This window comes from Myotis daubentonii, chromosome 15 (genome assembly GCF_963259705.1).
Source record: "Myotis daubentonii chromosome 15, mMyoDau2.1, whole genome shotgun sequence".
Lineage (NCBI taxonomy): Eukaryota > Metazoa > Chordata > Mammalia > Chiroptera > Vespertilionidae > Myotis > Myotis daubentonii.
The window spans coordinates 19,222,936-19,237,458 of record NC_081854.1 but is presented as its reverse complement, the minus strand read 5'-3'; the positions used below and the strand labels follow the sequence as shown (position 1 = coordinate 19,237,458).

At 53.2% G+C, this 14,523-nt stretch overlaps 1 protein-coding gene across 2 annotated transcripts; it reads left to right on the top strand.

Moving 5' to 3' along the window:
- The first annotated feature begins 1,342 nt into the window (after nucleotides 1-1,342).
- LOC132216847 (cytochrome P450 2S1) lies at nucleotides 1,343-14,184 on the top strand. 2 transcript variants are annotated; one of them, XM_059666463.1, is made up of 9 exons: nucleotides 1,348-1,723; nucleotides 2,858-3,023; nucleotides 4,848-4,997; nucleotides 5,352-5,512; nucleotides 5,660-5,839; nucleotides 7,529-7,670; nucleotides 10,640-10,827; nucleotides 12,578-12,719; nucleotides 12,803-14,184. In XM_059666463.1, the coding sequence occupies exons 1-9, from the start codon at nucleotides 1,550-1,552 to the stop codon at nucleotides 12,982-12,984; spliced, it is 1,485 nt and encodes a 494-aa protein (XP_059522446.1). In that variant the 5' UTR covers nucleotides 1,348-1,549; the 3' UTR covers nucleotides 12,985-14,184. The 2 variants fall into 2 exon arrangements, with proteins under 2 accessions (XP_059522447.1, XP_059522446.1); XM_059666464.1 differs by lacking the exon at nucleotides 12,803-14,184 and having other exon boundaries at nucleotides 1,343-1,723; nucleotides 10,564-10,827; nucleotides 12,578-12,717.
- The last annotated feature ends 339 nt before the right edge of the window (nucleotides 14,185-14,523 follow it).

Sequence of the window (14,523 nt, the reverse complement as noted above, 5' to 3'; positions counted from 1 at the left end):
ACTCAGAGCTGCATCCCTAGGTCTAAAAGAAAGCCTTGTTTGTAGTTAGACCTCAATAACAATTAGTTGAAAGAATATTAGCTAACATGCCTTTAACACGTGTGCTATATTCACCTGGCCTTGTTTTAAATTGTGTACACACATGTACCTATTTAATCTTGAAAACTGTCCCTATTTTACAAGAGTTAACAGAGGGACAAAGAAGCTAGGCTTCGAACTGTCAATATAAGAAGCATTCAAACCTATGGAGAATTTTTGTGACTTTATTTAAGCCAAACTGTCAACACTTGCCAGGAAGCAAAAACTCAACGGATTGAGATAATGCTCCAGAGAATGGCAGTTTCACATCTTATTTTATTCGTTACAATCAAAAGAGAAGACTTAAGTGGGTTACAGGAAATTCATTTGTGATTCAAGAGGTGGAGAAAGCAAAGCAGGAAACCTCTGGGATTGGATAAAAAGTAAAATGATGGACACCTACTTCTTTTACACAGGTGGCACAAGAGAGTTAACAGTCAACAATGAACATGACAATAAATGAAAGGATTTATGGTCTCTACCCTGGTGCATTGGTTGTGCCCTGAGGATCCAGAAAAGGGGAGTTACCCTGACATTCCAAAGGTATGGTATCCCGGATGCAAAAGATAATAGACAGGCTTAGTTAAGGCCAAATTTGACTTGTGTCAGGAAAGATTCTAGCCTAAGACATGACTACCTGCCATAAACTGCTTTTAGTTTAAAAGTTATCATTTCAACCATCCTTTGTGGTTACTGTCGGTCTCTGAGTTTGCAAGACTGCCCCAGAGTTTGTCAGGTTCGCATGTGGCCCCTTTCTGTCCACGGAACTCAGGTAGTCTGGCTTCAACTTGATGTCCCTAACCACTATGCATACTGCTCAATACATGAATGATTCAACCGATCATGCAGACTGGCCTGGGTTCAAATCCCAGCGCTGCCGCTTGCTAGCTGTGTGGCCTAGGACTTACCTCTCTGAACCTCACACTCTTTATTGTTAGAGGTCAAGCCCCTCCTCCTAGTTCGAGGTGCAGATGTCAGGTGCTGGAGAAAACTGGCTCAAAGACACCGTACAGGCGCGTACAGGCAAACACGGAGGGAGCTGACGGCTTGGAGCGCCTGGGCGCTGGACCCTGATAACACTGAAAAGGGAGGTGGACCTGGGGATAGCAATGGGGAGGGCGTTGGGGGTGAACGCAGGGGGCGGGGTGATCGCCGCCAGGCTCCGGGTGTGGCCTCCTAGAGGCTGCCAAAGTCTCTGGCTTTCAGGTTCCCCCAGTTTGTCCACGCCCTACTCGGGGCCCAAAGCGCTCTCTCGGCTCCCCTGAAAGTGAGAGACTGAAAGGGTGTGTCCCCGACGCCAGGCGGCGGCGGCGGTCTGGGAGAAAGAAATCCGGCGGTGGGGAGAGAACACTGGCGGTAGGCCAGGGCGGGGAGCTCGCTGCCCCGCCTCCCCCTACCTGACTTAGTTGGGAAGGGCGCTGCCCTCCGGCGTGGAGCGTCTGGGAGCTGGAGAAGGAGCCAACCTGCGGAGATGGAGGCGGCCGGCACCTGGGCGCTGCTGCTGCTGGTGGTGCTGCTGCTGCTGCCGCTGGCGCTGCCCGCGATCCGGACCCGAGGTCGCCTGCCCCCCGGGCCCGCGCCGCTGCCGCTGCTGGGGAACCTCCTGCAGCTCCGGCCTGGGGCGCTGTACTTGGGGCTCTTGCGGGTGAGGAGCGGCGGGGTGCCCTGGCGAGGGGCGGGGGTCCAGGGCCAGGAGAGGGAGGGGACTGCGAGAGAGACACGAAAGTGCTGGGCGGAGAGGTCCTCGGGTGTCCTAGGGAGGAGGCCAGCACGGGGTCCCCGGCAGAGGGCCGCGGGTGTCTGGGGTGCGGCGGGAGCCGGGATCCAGGACCGGCGTTGTCTGGGGAGAGACGGGGCAGAACTGTGGAGCCGGCGAGGGGCAGGGAAGCGGGGTCCAGTAGCAGGGGTCCCCGGCAGAGGAGCCTTCATCTTCCTGGGGCAGTGGGGGCGCGGGGAGCAGAGCTGGGAGCCGGGAGAGAAGCTGCTAGTGTGATGGTGCTGGGTTTGTCCTCGGGGACGGAACAGGTGGGGAGATCCAGGTGAGCTCTCCTGAGGACGGGCAGAGAAGAGGAAGGGGTCCCTGGGGGAAGTGAAGGCAGAGGCTGGAGGGTTCCAGGAATCTGTCTGCAGAGAATAGAGGGCTGGAGGTGAGGGGTAGGTGGAGCTGGGAGCTCCTGGGACAGAGAAGGGTAGGAGAGCTAGAAAGAACGTGAGGCAGTCCCCACTTTTGGGGGTAGGGAGTGGGTGGAAGAAGCCAGAGGTTCCCCATTCCACAGGAATCTGGGCGTCTTCCAGGCATGGCGGCGGGGGGGAGGGGGGGCGGGGCGGGGCGGTGTCCTGGGGAGGGATGGTAGGTGCTCAGCAGTATGTGCTTCAGAATTTGAGGATTTAGCAGTGACAGAAAAAGGTGGCTAGGTTGGGCGTGGGGAGAGTTGAGGAGTTATGGGAGCCACAGCTGCAGCTACCCATTTGCTGCCACGCGCCTGAATTGGGAGGGGAGGGGAGGGGAGGGGAGGGGAGGGGAGGGGAGGGGAGGGGAGGGGAGGGGAGGGGAGGGGAGGGGAGGGGAGGGGAGGGGAGGGGAGGGGAGGGTTCTGGGTTGTCCCCAAGTCAGAAGTTAGGCTCCGCAGGAGGTGAGAGGAGAGGATAGCCAGGGCTGGGGGGACAGTTGCAGACCTGAGGGGTCGTTTCTAGCAGGTGGCTCATCCAGCGACAGGGGCCATGCTGGAGACTTGGAGACTGAACGAGGCCCCACCCCCTTTTCTCTCCCTGCCCCCAGCTGAGTAAGAAGTATGGACCAGTGTTCACCGTGCACCTGGGACCCTGGCGGCGCGTGGTGGTCCTGGTTGGGCACAAGGCTGTGCAGGAGGCCCTGGGAGGTCAGGCTGAGGAGTTCAGCGGGCGGGGGATGTTGGCAACACTGGACCCGACCTTTGACGGCCATGGTGAGTCATGAGTGGAGCCTGCTTCTACATGCATGTAACCTTCATGCAAGGCTCAGTGTCGCTGGGCCTGTTTCCTCATCCATAAAATGGAATGATAATAGTGCCTGTACATAGGGTTGCAGTGCGGATTGAATGAGGACTGGGTTTTGCACAAAACCAGCACTTGGTAGTCACCAGGGTGTGGTAGGGTTATGTCGGGCCAGGTGAAACCCCCAGGGCTGGGAGGGAGGAGCAAACTTTCAAGGCACTGGGCATTAACTGATGTGTAAACACAAAATGTAGAAACTATTATCTAAGACTGAAAGCCAGAGGTCCGCGCTGCAGTGACTAAACAGCCCGGTCTGGCTCCCCCACAGAGCCTCACCAGTGGGGAGCCAGACCTGTCACCAGATAGTGAGAGTCTGGAGAGGTCAGGAATGAGGAAGGGGCTGGCAGAGGGGTCAGGGCCAGGAAGGGGGAAGCCCTGGGACTCTAGGAATAGGAGGAGGCTCTTGACCCAGCCTGCTTGCTGGGGGTGTCCAAGGTGTCTTCCTGAAAGGTGGGGTATCTGAGCGGAGACTCACAGAACAAGTGGGAAAGGTGTTCCTGGCGGAGACCAGCTAGCACAAATGCATGGAAGTGCCAAGTATTCACCCATTCAACTGACAAGTTTTCATTATGCCTGGTCCTGCCCTGAGTACTGGGGATACAGAGGTAACTGAGATAGATGTGGTGTCCCGTCTTACAGTGTGGGGGGAGAATGGGAGAAATCTGGGAAGGCTTCTCAGAGGAGATGACATTTGAGTGGAGACGTGAAGGATAAATGGAGTTAGTTCAGGGAGGATGGAGAGCTGAGTGATCCAGGCAGAGGGAACAGGCAAAGAGGGGGAATCCTGCCACTTTTGAGGAAGTGAGAGAAGACAGTGCCATTGTAGTGGGATGAGTAATAAAGCTGACGTTAGCAGTGTCAGGTCATGCAGGGTCTGAGTCCTGCCACCGCGTTTGGCTTCGGGCTTTCTGGAGGAGCAATAGATACTAAGCAGGGAAAGGGTACAGAGTTAGAAAGGTCCCTGATTGCTGTGTGGGAGCCCAGGTAGGGGACTGGGCTGGATCATGGCTGGGGCCTCGGGGTTGGGGGGGTGGAGGGGGGATTTGGAGAGGAATCCAGGACTCCAAACAGGAGTGGGGGTGGCAGGGCTAAGAACAGGGAGGAGGAGAGATGCTGAGGCCAGTTGGGGACACAGTGGATGGGTGGGTGGATGGGGACCCTGAGAGGAGGCATCCAAGAGGCCATTAGAGGCCGGAATTCTACAAGTGGGAGCACTGAGCTCAGAGCAGGGAAGGGTCCATCCAGGGCAGGTCTCTGAGATAAGGGAGGACATCTGCAACTCCATCCTCTTCCCTCCCTGTTCAACCTCCAGACAACGTGGAGCAGGGGACCACACAGTACTCCATAAATGCTGGGATGGAAAGAAGGAAGAAGAGGAAGGGAGGATAAAAGTATGGGTGGGTGAAAAGAGGAGTAAAAAGATGGAAGGAAGGAAGGAAGGAAGGAAGGAAGGAAGGAAGGAAGGAAGGAAGGAAGGAAGGAAGGAAGGAAGGGATCTTCACTCACCTGGTTGATCACAGAACAGGAGCCTGGATAATCCCAGTTACCAACTTCTCAGGAAAATGTCACCCTCTGCCTCAAGGGCAGGTATTTATTAAGCACCTACCTCTGGACTAGGTAGATGTGGACTCAGGACAGGGCCCGAAGAACGCCCTCTGGGCACTTCAGAAGGAAGGGCTAGTCCTAGGGAATGGAGAGAGGGGCCAGTCGCTCCTTGAGTCTGGCCTTCTGTGCAGGGGTTTTCTTCTCCAATGGGGAGCGGTGGCGGCAGCTGAGGAGGTTTACCATGCTCACTCTGCGGGACCTGGGCATGGGGAAGCGAGAAGGCGAGGAGCTGATCCAGGCTGAGGCCCGGTGTCTGGTGGAGGCCTTCCAGGGAACAGCAGGTGAGCAGGGCAGGGGTCCTGAGTGAGTGTGGGGAGGACCCTCCCATGGTGCCTGGGGGCTCTAGTCACCTCCGCCTCTAGCTCCTTCTTTACCTCTGTCGCTGTCCTGCCGTCTCCCTCAGAGTCTGTGTCCCTGGTATTGTCACATCACTTTTCTGCCTCTTTCTCTCTCCAGTTCTGTTTTTCTCTCCTGTAAATTTCTCTGTCTCTCTCCTTGCCTGTTTGTCTGTGTCTCTTTTTCTCTGTCCTTGTCTGTTTCTCTGTCCCTGTCTGTCTGTCTCTGTCTCGATGCCTTTCTCTTTGTGGCTGTTTCTGATTCCATCACAACACTCCTCCTTGCCTCCTCCCCACCAGGACAGCCATTTGACCCCTCCCTGCTGCTGGCCCAGGCCACCTCCAATGTTGCCTGCTCCCTCACCGTGGGCCTCCGTTTTCCCTACGAGGATGAGGAGTTCCAGGCTGTGGTCCAGGCTGCTGGTGGCATCCTGCTGGGGATCAGCTCCCCTTGGGGCCAGGTAAGCGGTGAGACCCCCTCTCCAACGACTTTCCCCAAACGTTTCTGCCTTCCTCTTCCAGGCAACCCCCAGAGCACCCCATCCACCTTCCCCTCCGCCTTGGTGCAGGGCCAGGCCCCATGGAAAGAGCTGCCCTTCTCCCCACAGACCTATGAGATGTTCTCCTGGCTCCTGCAGCGCCTTCCAGGCTCCCGAACCCAGCTCCTCAGCCATGTGAGCACCCTGGCCACCTTCGCCATTGAGCAGGTGCAGCGGCACCAGGGGAGCCTGGACCCCTCAGGCCCTGCGCGCGATGTTGTGGATGCCTTCCTGCTGAAGATGGCAAAGGTGGGGGAAGGTGGAGGTTTGGAGGCGCTCCTGAATGGGGATGGTGGCCTGGCTGCCTGCCACCCAGGTGTGTCTGCGCATGTGTGTGCATATCTCTTCTTTCTAATGCAGTGTTCTCTCGGCCTCTCCCTACCCCTACTTCATGAGTATCCAAGTCTCTTGCATTTCTCCTCTCTCCTCCATCCAACCTCACCCCCATGCCTAGTAACCTGCCACTAGCAATGGCCACCATTGCTTCAACCCACTCCCCACCCCTGCGCCCCCTACCCACACAGGATACTTCCTGAGACTTAGTCATTTCCTTATGAAACCTTGCATTAGCCAATTATAATAATAAAGTCTGCTTTATTAATTATATAAAAACAATTTATTATTATGTGAGAAAATGAGAATTCAGGGGACTCCTGTGGAAATAACTAGTTTTGCATTGTGCAAACTTTGGAATTATGGCAGCTATTCAGGGCCACATCCTTTGAATAAATGCAGCCACCTTGTCCATGGAGAGAGAATTTTTTTCTTATATATGTGGCCCCCTTTCTTTTTTTATTTTTTTTAATTAAAAATATAACTGTAGTAAAATACACATAACATGAAATTCACCATCTTAACCATTTTTGAGTGTACAGTTCAACAGTGTTAAGTGTGTTTATATTGTTGTGCAACCAGTCTCCAGCACTCCTTTCAACTTGCAAAGCTGGAGTGCTCTGCTCTCAGCACCACCCCATTCCCCCGGCCGAGCTCCTGGCAAGCACCAATCCATTTTCTGTCTTCATTACTTTGCCTTCTCTAGGTGCCCATATAAGTGGAACCATACAGTATTAGACCTTTTTAACTACTTTATTTCATTTAGCATAATGTCCTCGGGTTCCTCTATGTTGTAGCATATGTTGGGATTTCCTTTCTTTTTTTTTTTTTTTAGTATATTTTTATTGATTTCAGAGAGGAAGGCAGAGGGAGATAGAGATTAGAAACATCAATAATGAGAGAGAATCATCGATTGGCTGCCTTTTGCACACCCCACACTGGGGATCAAGTCCACAACCCGGGCATGTGCCCTGACCAGGAATTGAACTGTGACCTCCTGGTTCATGGGTAGATGCTCAACCACTGAGCCACACTAGCTGGACAAGGGCTATCCTTTCTTTTTAAGGCTGAATCCTATTCCATTGTATGGATAGACCACATTTCATGTATCCGTTCACCCATTGATAGGCACCTGGCTTACTTCCACCTTTTAGCTATTGTGGCTCACACCACTGTGAATATGCGTGTACAAATAATCTCTTCGAGACCCTGCTTTCAATTCTTTTGGAGATAAGTCCAGAAGTGGAAGTGCTGGATCGTCTCATTATTCTATTTGAATTTTTTTGAGAAACTGTGATACCATTTTCCAGAGCAGCTGCACCATTTTACATTCTCACCAATGGTGACATTGGTTCCAATTTCCCCACATCCCCAACCAGCACTTGTCATTTTCTGTTTGCATGTTTATGATGGCCATTCTCTTTCATTTTTGAAAACATTCCAACCAGACAGAATAATATCAAGAGCCCACATCCTGACTCTCCCAAACATTTATTTAAACTCCTTGACAAAGCTTGAACTTGCTGCGCTACCCGAAGCCCAGCTGGGCGGCCCCCACTACCTGCAGGTTGTGTTCTCTGAGCCCCTCTGCCTGGTTTCTTCCAGGAGGAATGTGATTCAAACACAGAATTCACTGACAAGAACTTGTTGATGACTGTCATTTATCTGCTGTTCGCGGGGACGGTGACCGTCAGCGCCACGGTCCGCTACACCCTCCTGCTCCTGCTGAAATACCCTCAGGTCCAAGGTAGGAGCCTTTTCTACCAGCCAGGCCCTGGTAACAGAAGCGAGAGCTGGAGAGGAAGAATGTTCAGGAGAGTGGGCAGCCTGAGCCCAGGGCTGGAGGTGACCATGAGCCTGGCATCTGGGGTGTCTGAGGCGCAAGAGGCAGAGGGACTGTTGGTTGTCGAATGAGGCATAGTGAGAAATGAGGCAGGGGATGTCTCGGGGCCTTGTCCCTTAATCCTGAGCAATGGAGATCCATGGAAGGATGTTGGGCAGGGGAGGTGGGGTCAAATTAGCATTTTAGAGAAATTCTTTGGGCTTCCATGAAGTAGGAGGGAAGCTTGGGTAGGGACCTGGGTGGGAGAGGACAGGGCTGGATCAAGCTGTGGGGAGAAAAGAAGGGGCCAAGTGGGCAGGTGGTAGAGAAAGATGGGGAGGGAGACATTCAGAGGCAGGCCCGGGGCTCTAGCCATGGGCTTGGGGGACTGGGGGGACTACCCCGAGATGGGAACAGAAAGGAAGAGAGACTGTTTCAGGGAAGACACTGAGGCCAGTTTGGGACACTTTGAGTGTGAGGGGCCTGGGACCACCTGTGAAGAGGCATCCAGGAGGGTCAGGACAGAAGATGAAAAACAAATTGAGGTCCTGAGAGCTCAGGCTGGAACTGAAGCTGGGATGGTGAGGAACAGTATAGGGCTGCTAATAAGCCCCAAGGAACCCCAGCATCTCACATTGGGCATATAAATGCTGTTGAGCTAGTGGGGTGGGGTGGGCTGACCTGGAAGATGGTGTTAGGTCGCCAAAGGAGGAACACACAAGGCCAGAGTGGGGAGGGATTACGGTGAGGGATTACGAATTTATTCGATCATCCGCACACCAGTGGCTGACCCTGGGTGGCTCCAGCACCCAGTGAGGGGAGTCAGCGGCTTTTAAAGGTCTGGCTTTTAAAGGTCTTTTGGTGGGATTTTCCTGGGCGGAGACTTCTTTATGCATAGCCGAAGGGGGGGAGAATGGAATGTGGTCACCGCAAGTGAAAAGTGGTCTTCAGCAAAGGGAATGTCCATAGTGAAATGACCTGAAAAGCCAGTTGGGGATGGGGGGAGGGGAATCAACTCAATTGCTCCACAAACCTAACATTCCAGCCTTTTTGTTTATGGAATAGGGACAAAGGTCATATCTTCTGTGATTGCTTCCTGCTGAGGTGGGATGGAACAGACTTTGATAGCAGTGGGCTGGACGAGGGGGGCAGCATGATTTCCCCAAGAGACTGGGTGGTCAAGGCTCAAAAAAACGGTCCTGTTGAGTGACTTGGGAGGTACAAGCTGGTCCTGAGGCTGCCACAGCATCACTTGCCTGGTTTTGCTGCTTTTCTGGGCCTGGGGCTGAAATACAACCGAGACCTAGATGTTATTTTTAGGGGGAAAAGAGTAGGGGTCTCAGTTGCCTCACTAGTGATTGAAAGGGGAGAAATGGTTACCCTGGGGGTGAGGTTCTTATTTTCCCAGTTTTTCCCCTCGATGGGCATCCACATGTTTCTTTTTTTCTTTTTTAAATATTAACTCATTTAATTCTTTTTTAAAATATATTTTATTGATTTTTTACAGAGAGGAAGGGAGAGGGGTAGAGAGTTAGAAACATCGATGAGAGAGAAACATCAATCAGCTACCTCCTGCACACCCCCTACTGGGGATGTGCCCGCAACCCAGGTACATGCCCTTGGCTGGAATGGAACCCGGGACCCTTCCGTCCAAAGGCCGACATTCCATCCACCAAGCCAAACCAGCCAGGGCCACATGTTTCTTATAGGTCCTGAGACAACGTTTCAAAATAGGTAGAGCAGTGGTTAAGCTCCCGATGGCAGTTCCAACCCCTGCTGTGATGCTGAGGGTTATGAGGAGAGGGATTATCTGGACTCCTCTTTTGTGTCAGATATGATGGGTTACAGGGACAGGTAAAGACTGATTATTGGGGGCTCCATCTACATTGGGTGAGAGACAAGAGTACAGGTTCCTGTCCAGCTGATGGGGAGACAGATGTATGTGTTTTCTCCACAGAGGAAGAAAAATCCTTGATCATGGAGACAGGCTGATAGCTGTAAGGGGAAGAGGTGGACTAAAGGGTAGGAGGTTCCTTTTTCTAGTTCTGCACTCCAAGCTGAGAGGGTAGTCACCATGGCACTGCCAATAAGGGGGCGACAGATGAATGGTTGAGATTTTATTGCAGTGAAAGTGGGAGGGAATGTTAGAATGGGCTGTTGTCCAAGGGAAAAGAGGAAGGGAAGGAAAGGACAGGTGAAGCCAGGGGCCAGGATGGTTGCATAAGAAGTAAGACATTGCACTCAGACCAGCCAACTCGTTAGGTTTGTGGAGCAATTGAGTTGATACCCCCCCTTTCCCCCCCCCCCCCCAACTGGCTTTTCAGGTCATTTCACTATGGACACTCCCTTTGCTAAAGACCACTTTTCACTTGTGGTGACCACATTCCATTCTCTCCCCTCCGGCTATGCATAAAGAAGTCTCCGCCCAGAAAAATCCCGCCAAAAGACCTTTTAAAGCCACTGACTCCCCTCACTGGGTGCTGGAGCCACCCAGGGTCAGCCACTGGTGTGCGGATGGTTGAATAAATTCGCAATCCCTCCCCACTCTGGCCTCGTGTGTTCCTCCTTCGTTGACCTAACAGATGGAACTTGAGGTCTGGTGGCCTTGGTGGATTAGAGTCAGCTGTGATTTCAGCTCTGTGGGCCTCGGTTCCCTCGTTTGGGAAATGTAGGTAGATACTGGTACCTAGCTCACAGAATAGCTGAGGGAGTTAAGATAGGAGAGAAGCAGTGCCAGCACACAGGATGTGTGGGACCTGGGCTCAGGGAGGGCTGGGAGGCTTTTCCTCTTACCCACCAGCCTCATCCCTAACCACAGCTGCTCAAGAAGATGGGGCTCCCAGGGGAGAGGTCCCTACCCCTCTGACCTCCAGTCCTCCTCTTCTTGGGGGCAGAACGCGTGCACGAGGAACTGACAAGGGAGCTGGGTGCTGGCCGGGCGCCAGGCCTGGGGGACCGAGCTCGCCTCCCATACACGGACGCGGTTCTGCACGAGGCGCAGCGGCTGCTGGCACTGGTGCCCATGGGGATACCCCGAGCCCTCACAAAGACCACCTGCTTCCGAGGATACACCCTGCCCCAGGTGGGTCTGCAGTGCAGCCATGCCCAGTAGTATCTCTGCCTTAGGCCTGAGTCTGTTGTTAACTGTGTCTCTCTGACTTTTTCTGGATCTTGGTCTTTCTCTTTCTGTATCTTCCTCCTCTCTTCTCCTCCCCCTCCTCCCCCTCCTTCTCCTCCTCCTCCTCCTCCTCCTCCCCCTCTTCTCCCCGTCTCAGTTCCTGTCCCTTCACTAGAGAGCAACTTGGAGCCAGCACCACCAGGGGGCGATGTCTCCTCAGAAACCTAAGGCACCTTCTGATAAACTTCCTCCTTGAGCTTCGTTGTAGTAGAATCGATCCTTGGCAGTTGCAATCCAGTCATTTATCTGGGACCTTGGGCAAATCCCTTACCCCTCGGAGCCTCCACCTACCCCTCTTCTAAATTGGGAAAGATAATAGTATTAACCAGGATTGCAAGGAATCTTATGAGGCAATGCTTGCAAAGCACCAACTTGGCTCTCTGTACCTGGGGGGTGGCAGTCTTGGGCATGAGGCAGCAGCAGGGACTATTGTTAACACAGTGACTGTGCAATGACAACCACTACTGATGGTGACAACAGTAATAATGATTGAGGACCTGCTCTGTGCCAGGTGTTTAGATTTCAGAGCAATCCTACACCACTAACATGCCCATCTTACAGGTGAGAAAACTGAGACCCTGATAGGTTAGAAGACTTGCCAGGGTCACCCAGCCCACAAGTGGTCAGGGAAAGATATTAACCCAAGCCTATGCTTTAACCACTGCTATCTGCCTTTCTCTTATTTTAATAGCAATAGCATGACCCTATCTTTTCCTATAGTCCTCTCACCTCCCCAGCTCAGAGCCCATTAGCCAGAGTTCCTAGCAATGGAGGTCCCTCGCTCTTGCTCTCCTCACTCCCTACCTTCCTTCACCCTCCAACACAGTCCTGGGAACATGGCAAATCTGATCTCAGCTGAAGGGGCTGCCACTCTCCCTGAACTTGGACCGGTGGGGGGGCGGGGAGAGGGGGGGAGGGCGGCGAGGGGCGGGGGGGCAGACGCTCAATGGAGGAGCTGCCTTAAGCTGGCAGTTGGACATCCCCCGAGGGCTCCCGGACTGCGAGAGGGAGCAGGCCAGGCTGAGGGACCCCCCTCTCAAGTGCACAAATCTCATGCACCAGGCCTCTACTTTAAAAATAACAAGCTCTGGCCCTAGCCAGTTTGTCTCAGTGGATAGAGCATCAGCCTATGAACTGAAGGGTCCCTGGTTCAATTCTCGGTCAGGGCACATGCCTGGGTTGCAGGCTCGATCCCCCATAGAGGGTGTGCAGGAGGCAGCTGATCAATGATTCTCTCTCATCATTGATATTTCTATCTCTCTTTCCCTCTCCCTTCCTCTCTGAAATCAATAAAATAACAAGCTCTGCTGTGTCAAATGTTGCCTTGGGCAAGTTGCTTAAGTTCCTTGGGCCTCAGTTTTCCCATCTTTAAAATGGGGATCATATTAGTAACTGCTTCCTAGGTTTGTTAAAACATATAGTGAGTTTACATGTGTGGTTGTGTGTGTGTGTAAGTGGAAGACATGTACCTATTACATGTGAGGTAATATACATAAAATGCTTAATAAACTGCTTGGCCCATAATAAGCTTGTTACATGTCGATGCTATTACGTTTTGTGAGCTGGTGTCCGCGACAGTGCAGATTCCTGCGCTCTGCCGCCCAGAACCTGGGTGGTGAAAGATATTTGTAGTTCTATTATGATTTCCCCTCAGGGCACTGAGGTCTTCCCCCTCTTGGGCTCTGTCCTACATGACCCCGAAGTCTTCAAGCAGCCAGAGGAGTTCAACCCAGGCCGATTTCTGGATGCAGATGGGAGGTTCAAGAAGCAGGAGGCATTCCTGCCCTTCTCCTTAGGTATCTACTGGGTCAGTTCCTGCCCACCTACTGGCTGGGGTGTGAGGAGGGCTAGCACAGCCCTATCTCTCTCTTCCCTCCAGGTAAGCGTGTCTGCCTCGGGGAGGGCCTGGCACGAGCGGAGCTGTTCCTTCTCGTCACTGCCATCCTGCAGGCCTTCTCTCTGGAGAGCCCGTGCCCAGTGGGTGCTGTGAGTCTCCAGCCAGCTGTCAGTGGCCTTTTCAATATCCCCCCAGCCTTCCAGCTGCAAGTCCGTCCCCGCTGACCTTCATCCCACCGCATCGTGTGGAACAAATGAAGGAGAGGGTATTGGGAGGTAGCAGCCTTGACCTTGGGCCTGGACATGGCTGTGTCCAGAGCCATGTCTACACCACAGGAAACCACATTCGCACACCTGTAGTTGTATTTGAGAGTCAGTCACACAGATACTCGTCCGCAGGGCCACACTCACTGAACCACACACCCATACACAACCACAAGGCAACTCAGCCACACAAGCTTTCTATAGACATAACTTTAGTCTTTCTGGAATCATAACCACGTGCCCAGATAACCCACCAACTTGCATACAAGGTAAGTTCCCTGGACTCACAACCCATGTGTGGGAGTTCCACCGTATTCTCAGCCTACATGCCCTCTTCACTCATCACACTTAACAGCACCACCGTCTCCAGGAGCCTGGGGCAGGGAACAGGCACCTTCCTGGGCCATGTCTCCTCGCAGAGAGACTACCCTCAGCCCTCGAGGGACCACACCATTACCCAGGCACGTGACTCACCAGCCACACTCTCCCAACCACTGAACCACAGTGCCAGCTCACACCTGGCTTCGTCCTGACTCCCAGATATCTTCCTACTGAGACAGTCTCACCCTGGCCTTCCCACCTTCAGCCTTTAAGAACCTTTTCCAAGCACCCTGATCCCTAAATTCTCCCAACTACAGATATACCCTCATTGTGCAGTTATGCACACAGAGCTGGGAACCAAGTAAACTAGGACACACGGGACCCTCAGACCATGTTATATAACCATGTTGAAAGCCTCTCCTGCTTCCTCAACACACACTGACCCACCGTCCCTCCTCAAAGTCCCACGTAGAAACGGGAGAAGGGGCTAGAGCAGTGGTTCTCAACCTTCCTAATGCCGCGAGCCTTTTATACAGTTCCTCATGTTGTGGTGACCCCCAATTTCATTGTTACAAATTGAACATAATTAAAGCATAATGATTAATCGCAAAAACAATATGTAATTATATATGTGTTTTCTGATGGTCTTAGGCAACCCCTGTGAAAGGGTCGTTCGACCCCCAAAGGGGTCACGACCCACAGGTTGAGAACACTGGGCTAGAGGAACAAGTAGAGGCCAGATTCCAACTCCCCGTGTCAGGGAGGAGACCAGATCTGCTGGCCTTGTGACTCGGAAGGTCCCTGTTTTGTAATAAAAGTTTGTTTCTGGCCTGTGGTCCAGCCCCGTGGCAGAGCCTGGTGTGTGTGTGACAGTGTCTGACATTGTGAGTAAGGGGTGGGGATGGGGGCGTCCACCCCTCCCTGGAGGCTGGGCGGGACCTGAAAAACATGGCCCCCGCCCACCTTGGCTGTTGACATCAGTACCAGATGTGGGGAGGAGGGGCCTGTCCTGGGCTTACTTCCCGGGAGGGAGGCCGAGGCGGGGTGGGGAGAAGGTAACCTCCGAACAGCTGGCCTGGACCCTGGACAGGGTGGGCCTCAGCCAGGGAAAGCCTGAAAATGGCCCATCCAATCCCTGGGAACTCTCCCAGTCTAAAAGCAGATTCTGAAACACAAGCC

What these genes read in the sequence shown, in the direction of transcription:
- LOC132216847 (XM_059666463.1), top strand. Translation starts at nt 1,550, where the DNA reads ATGGAGGCGGCCGGCACCTGGGCGCTGCTGCTGCTGGTGGTGCTGCTG. An exon ending in TCAGCTCCCCTTGGGGCCAG is followed by an intron (nt 5,513 to 5,659) that starts GTAAGCGGTGAG and finishes TTCTCCCCACAG; the next exon opens with ACCTATGAGATGTTCTCCTG. An exon ending in TCCTGCTGAAGATGGCAAAG is followed by an intron (nt 5,840 to 7,528) that starts GTGGGGGAAGGT and finishes GGTTTCTTCCAG; the next exon opens with GAGGAATGTGATTCAAACAC.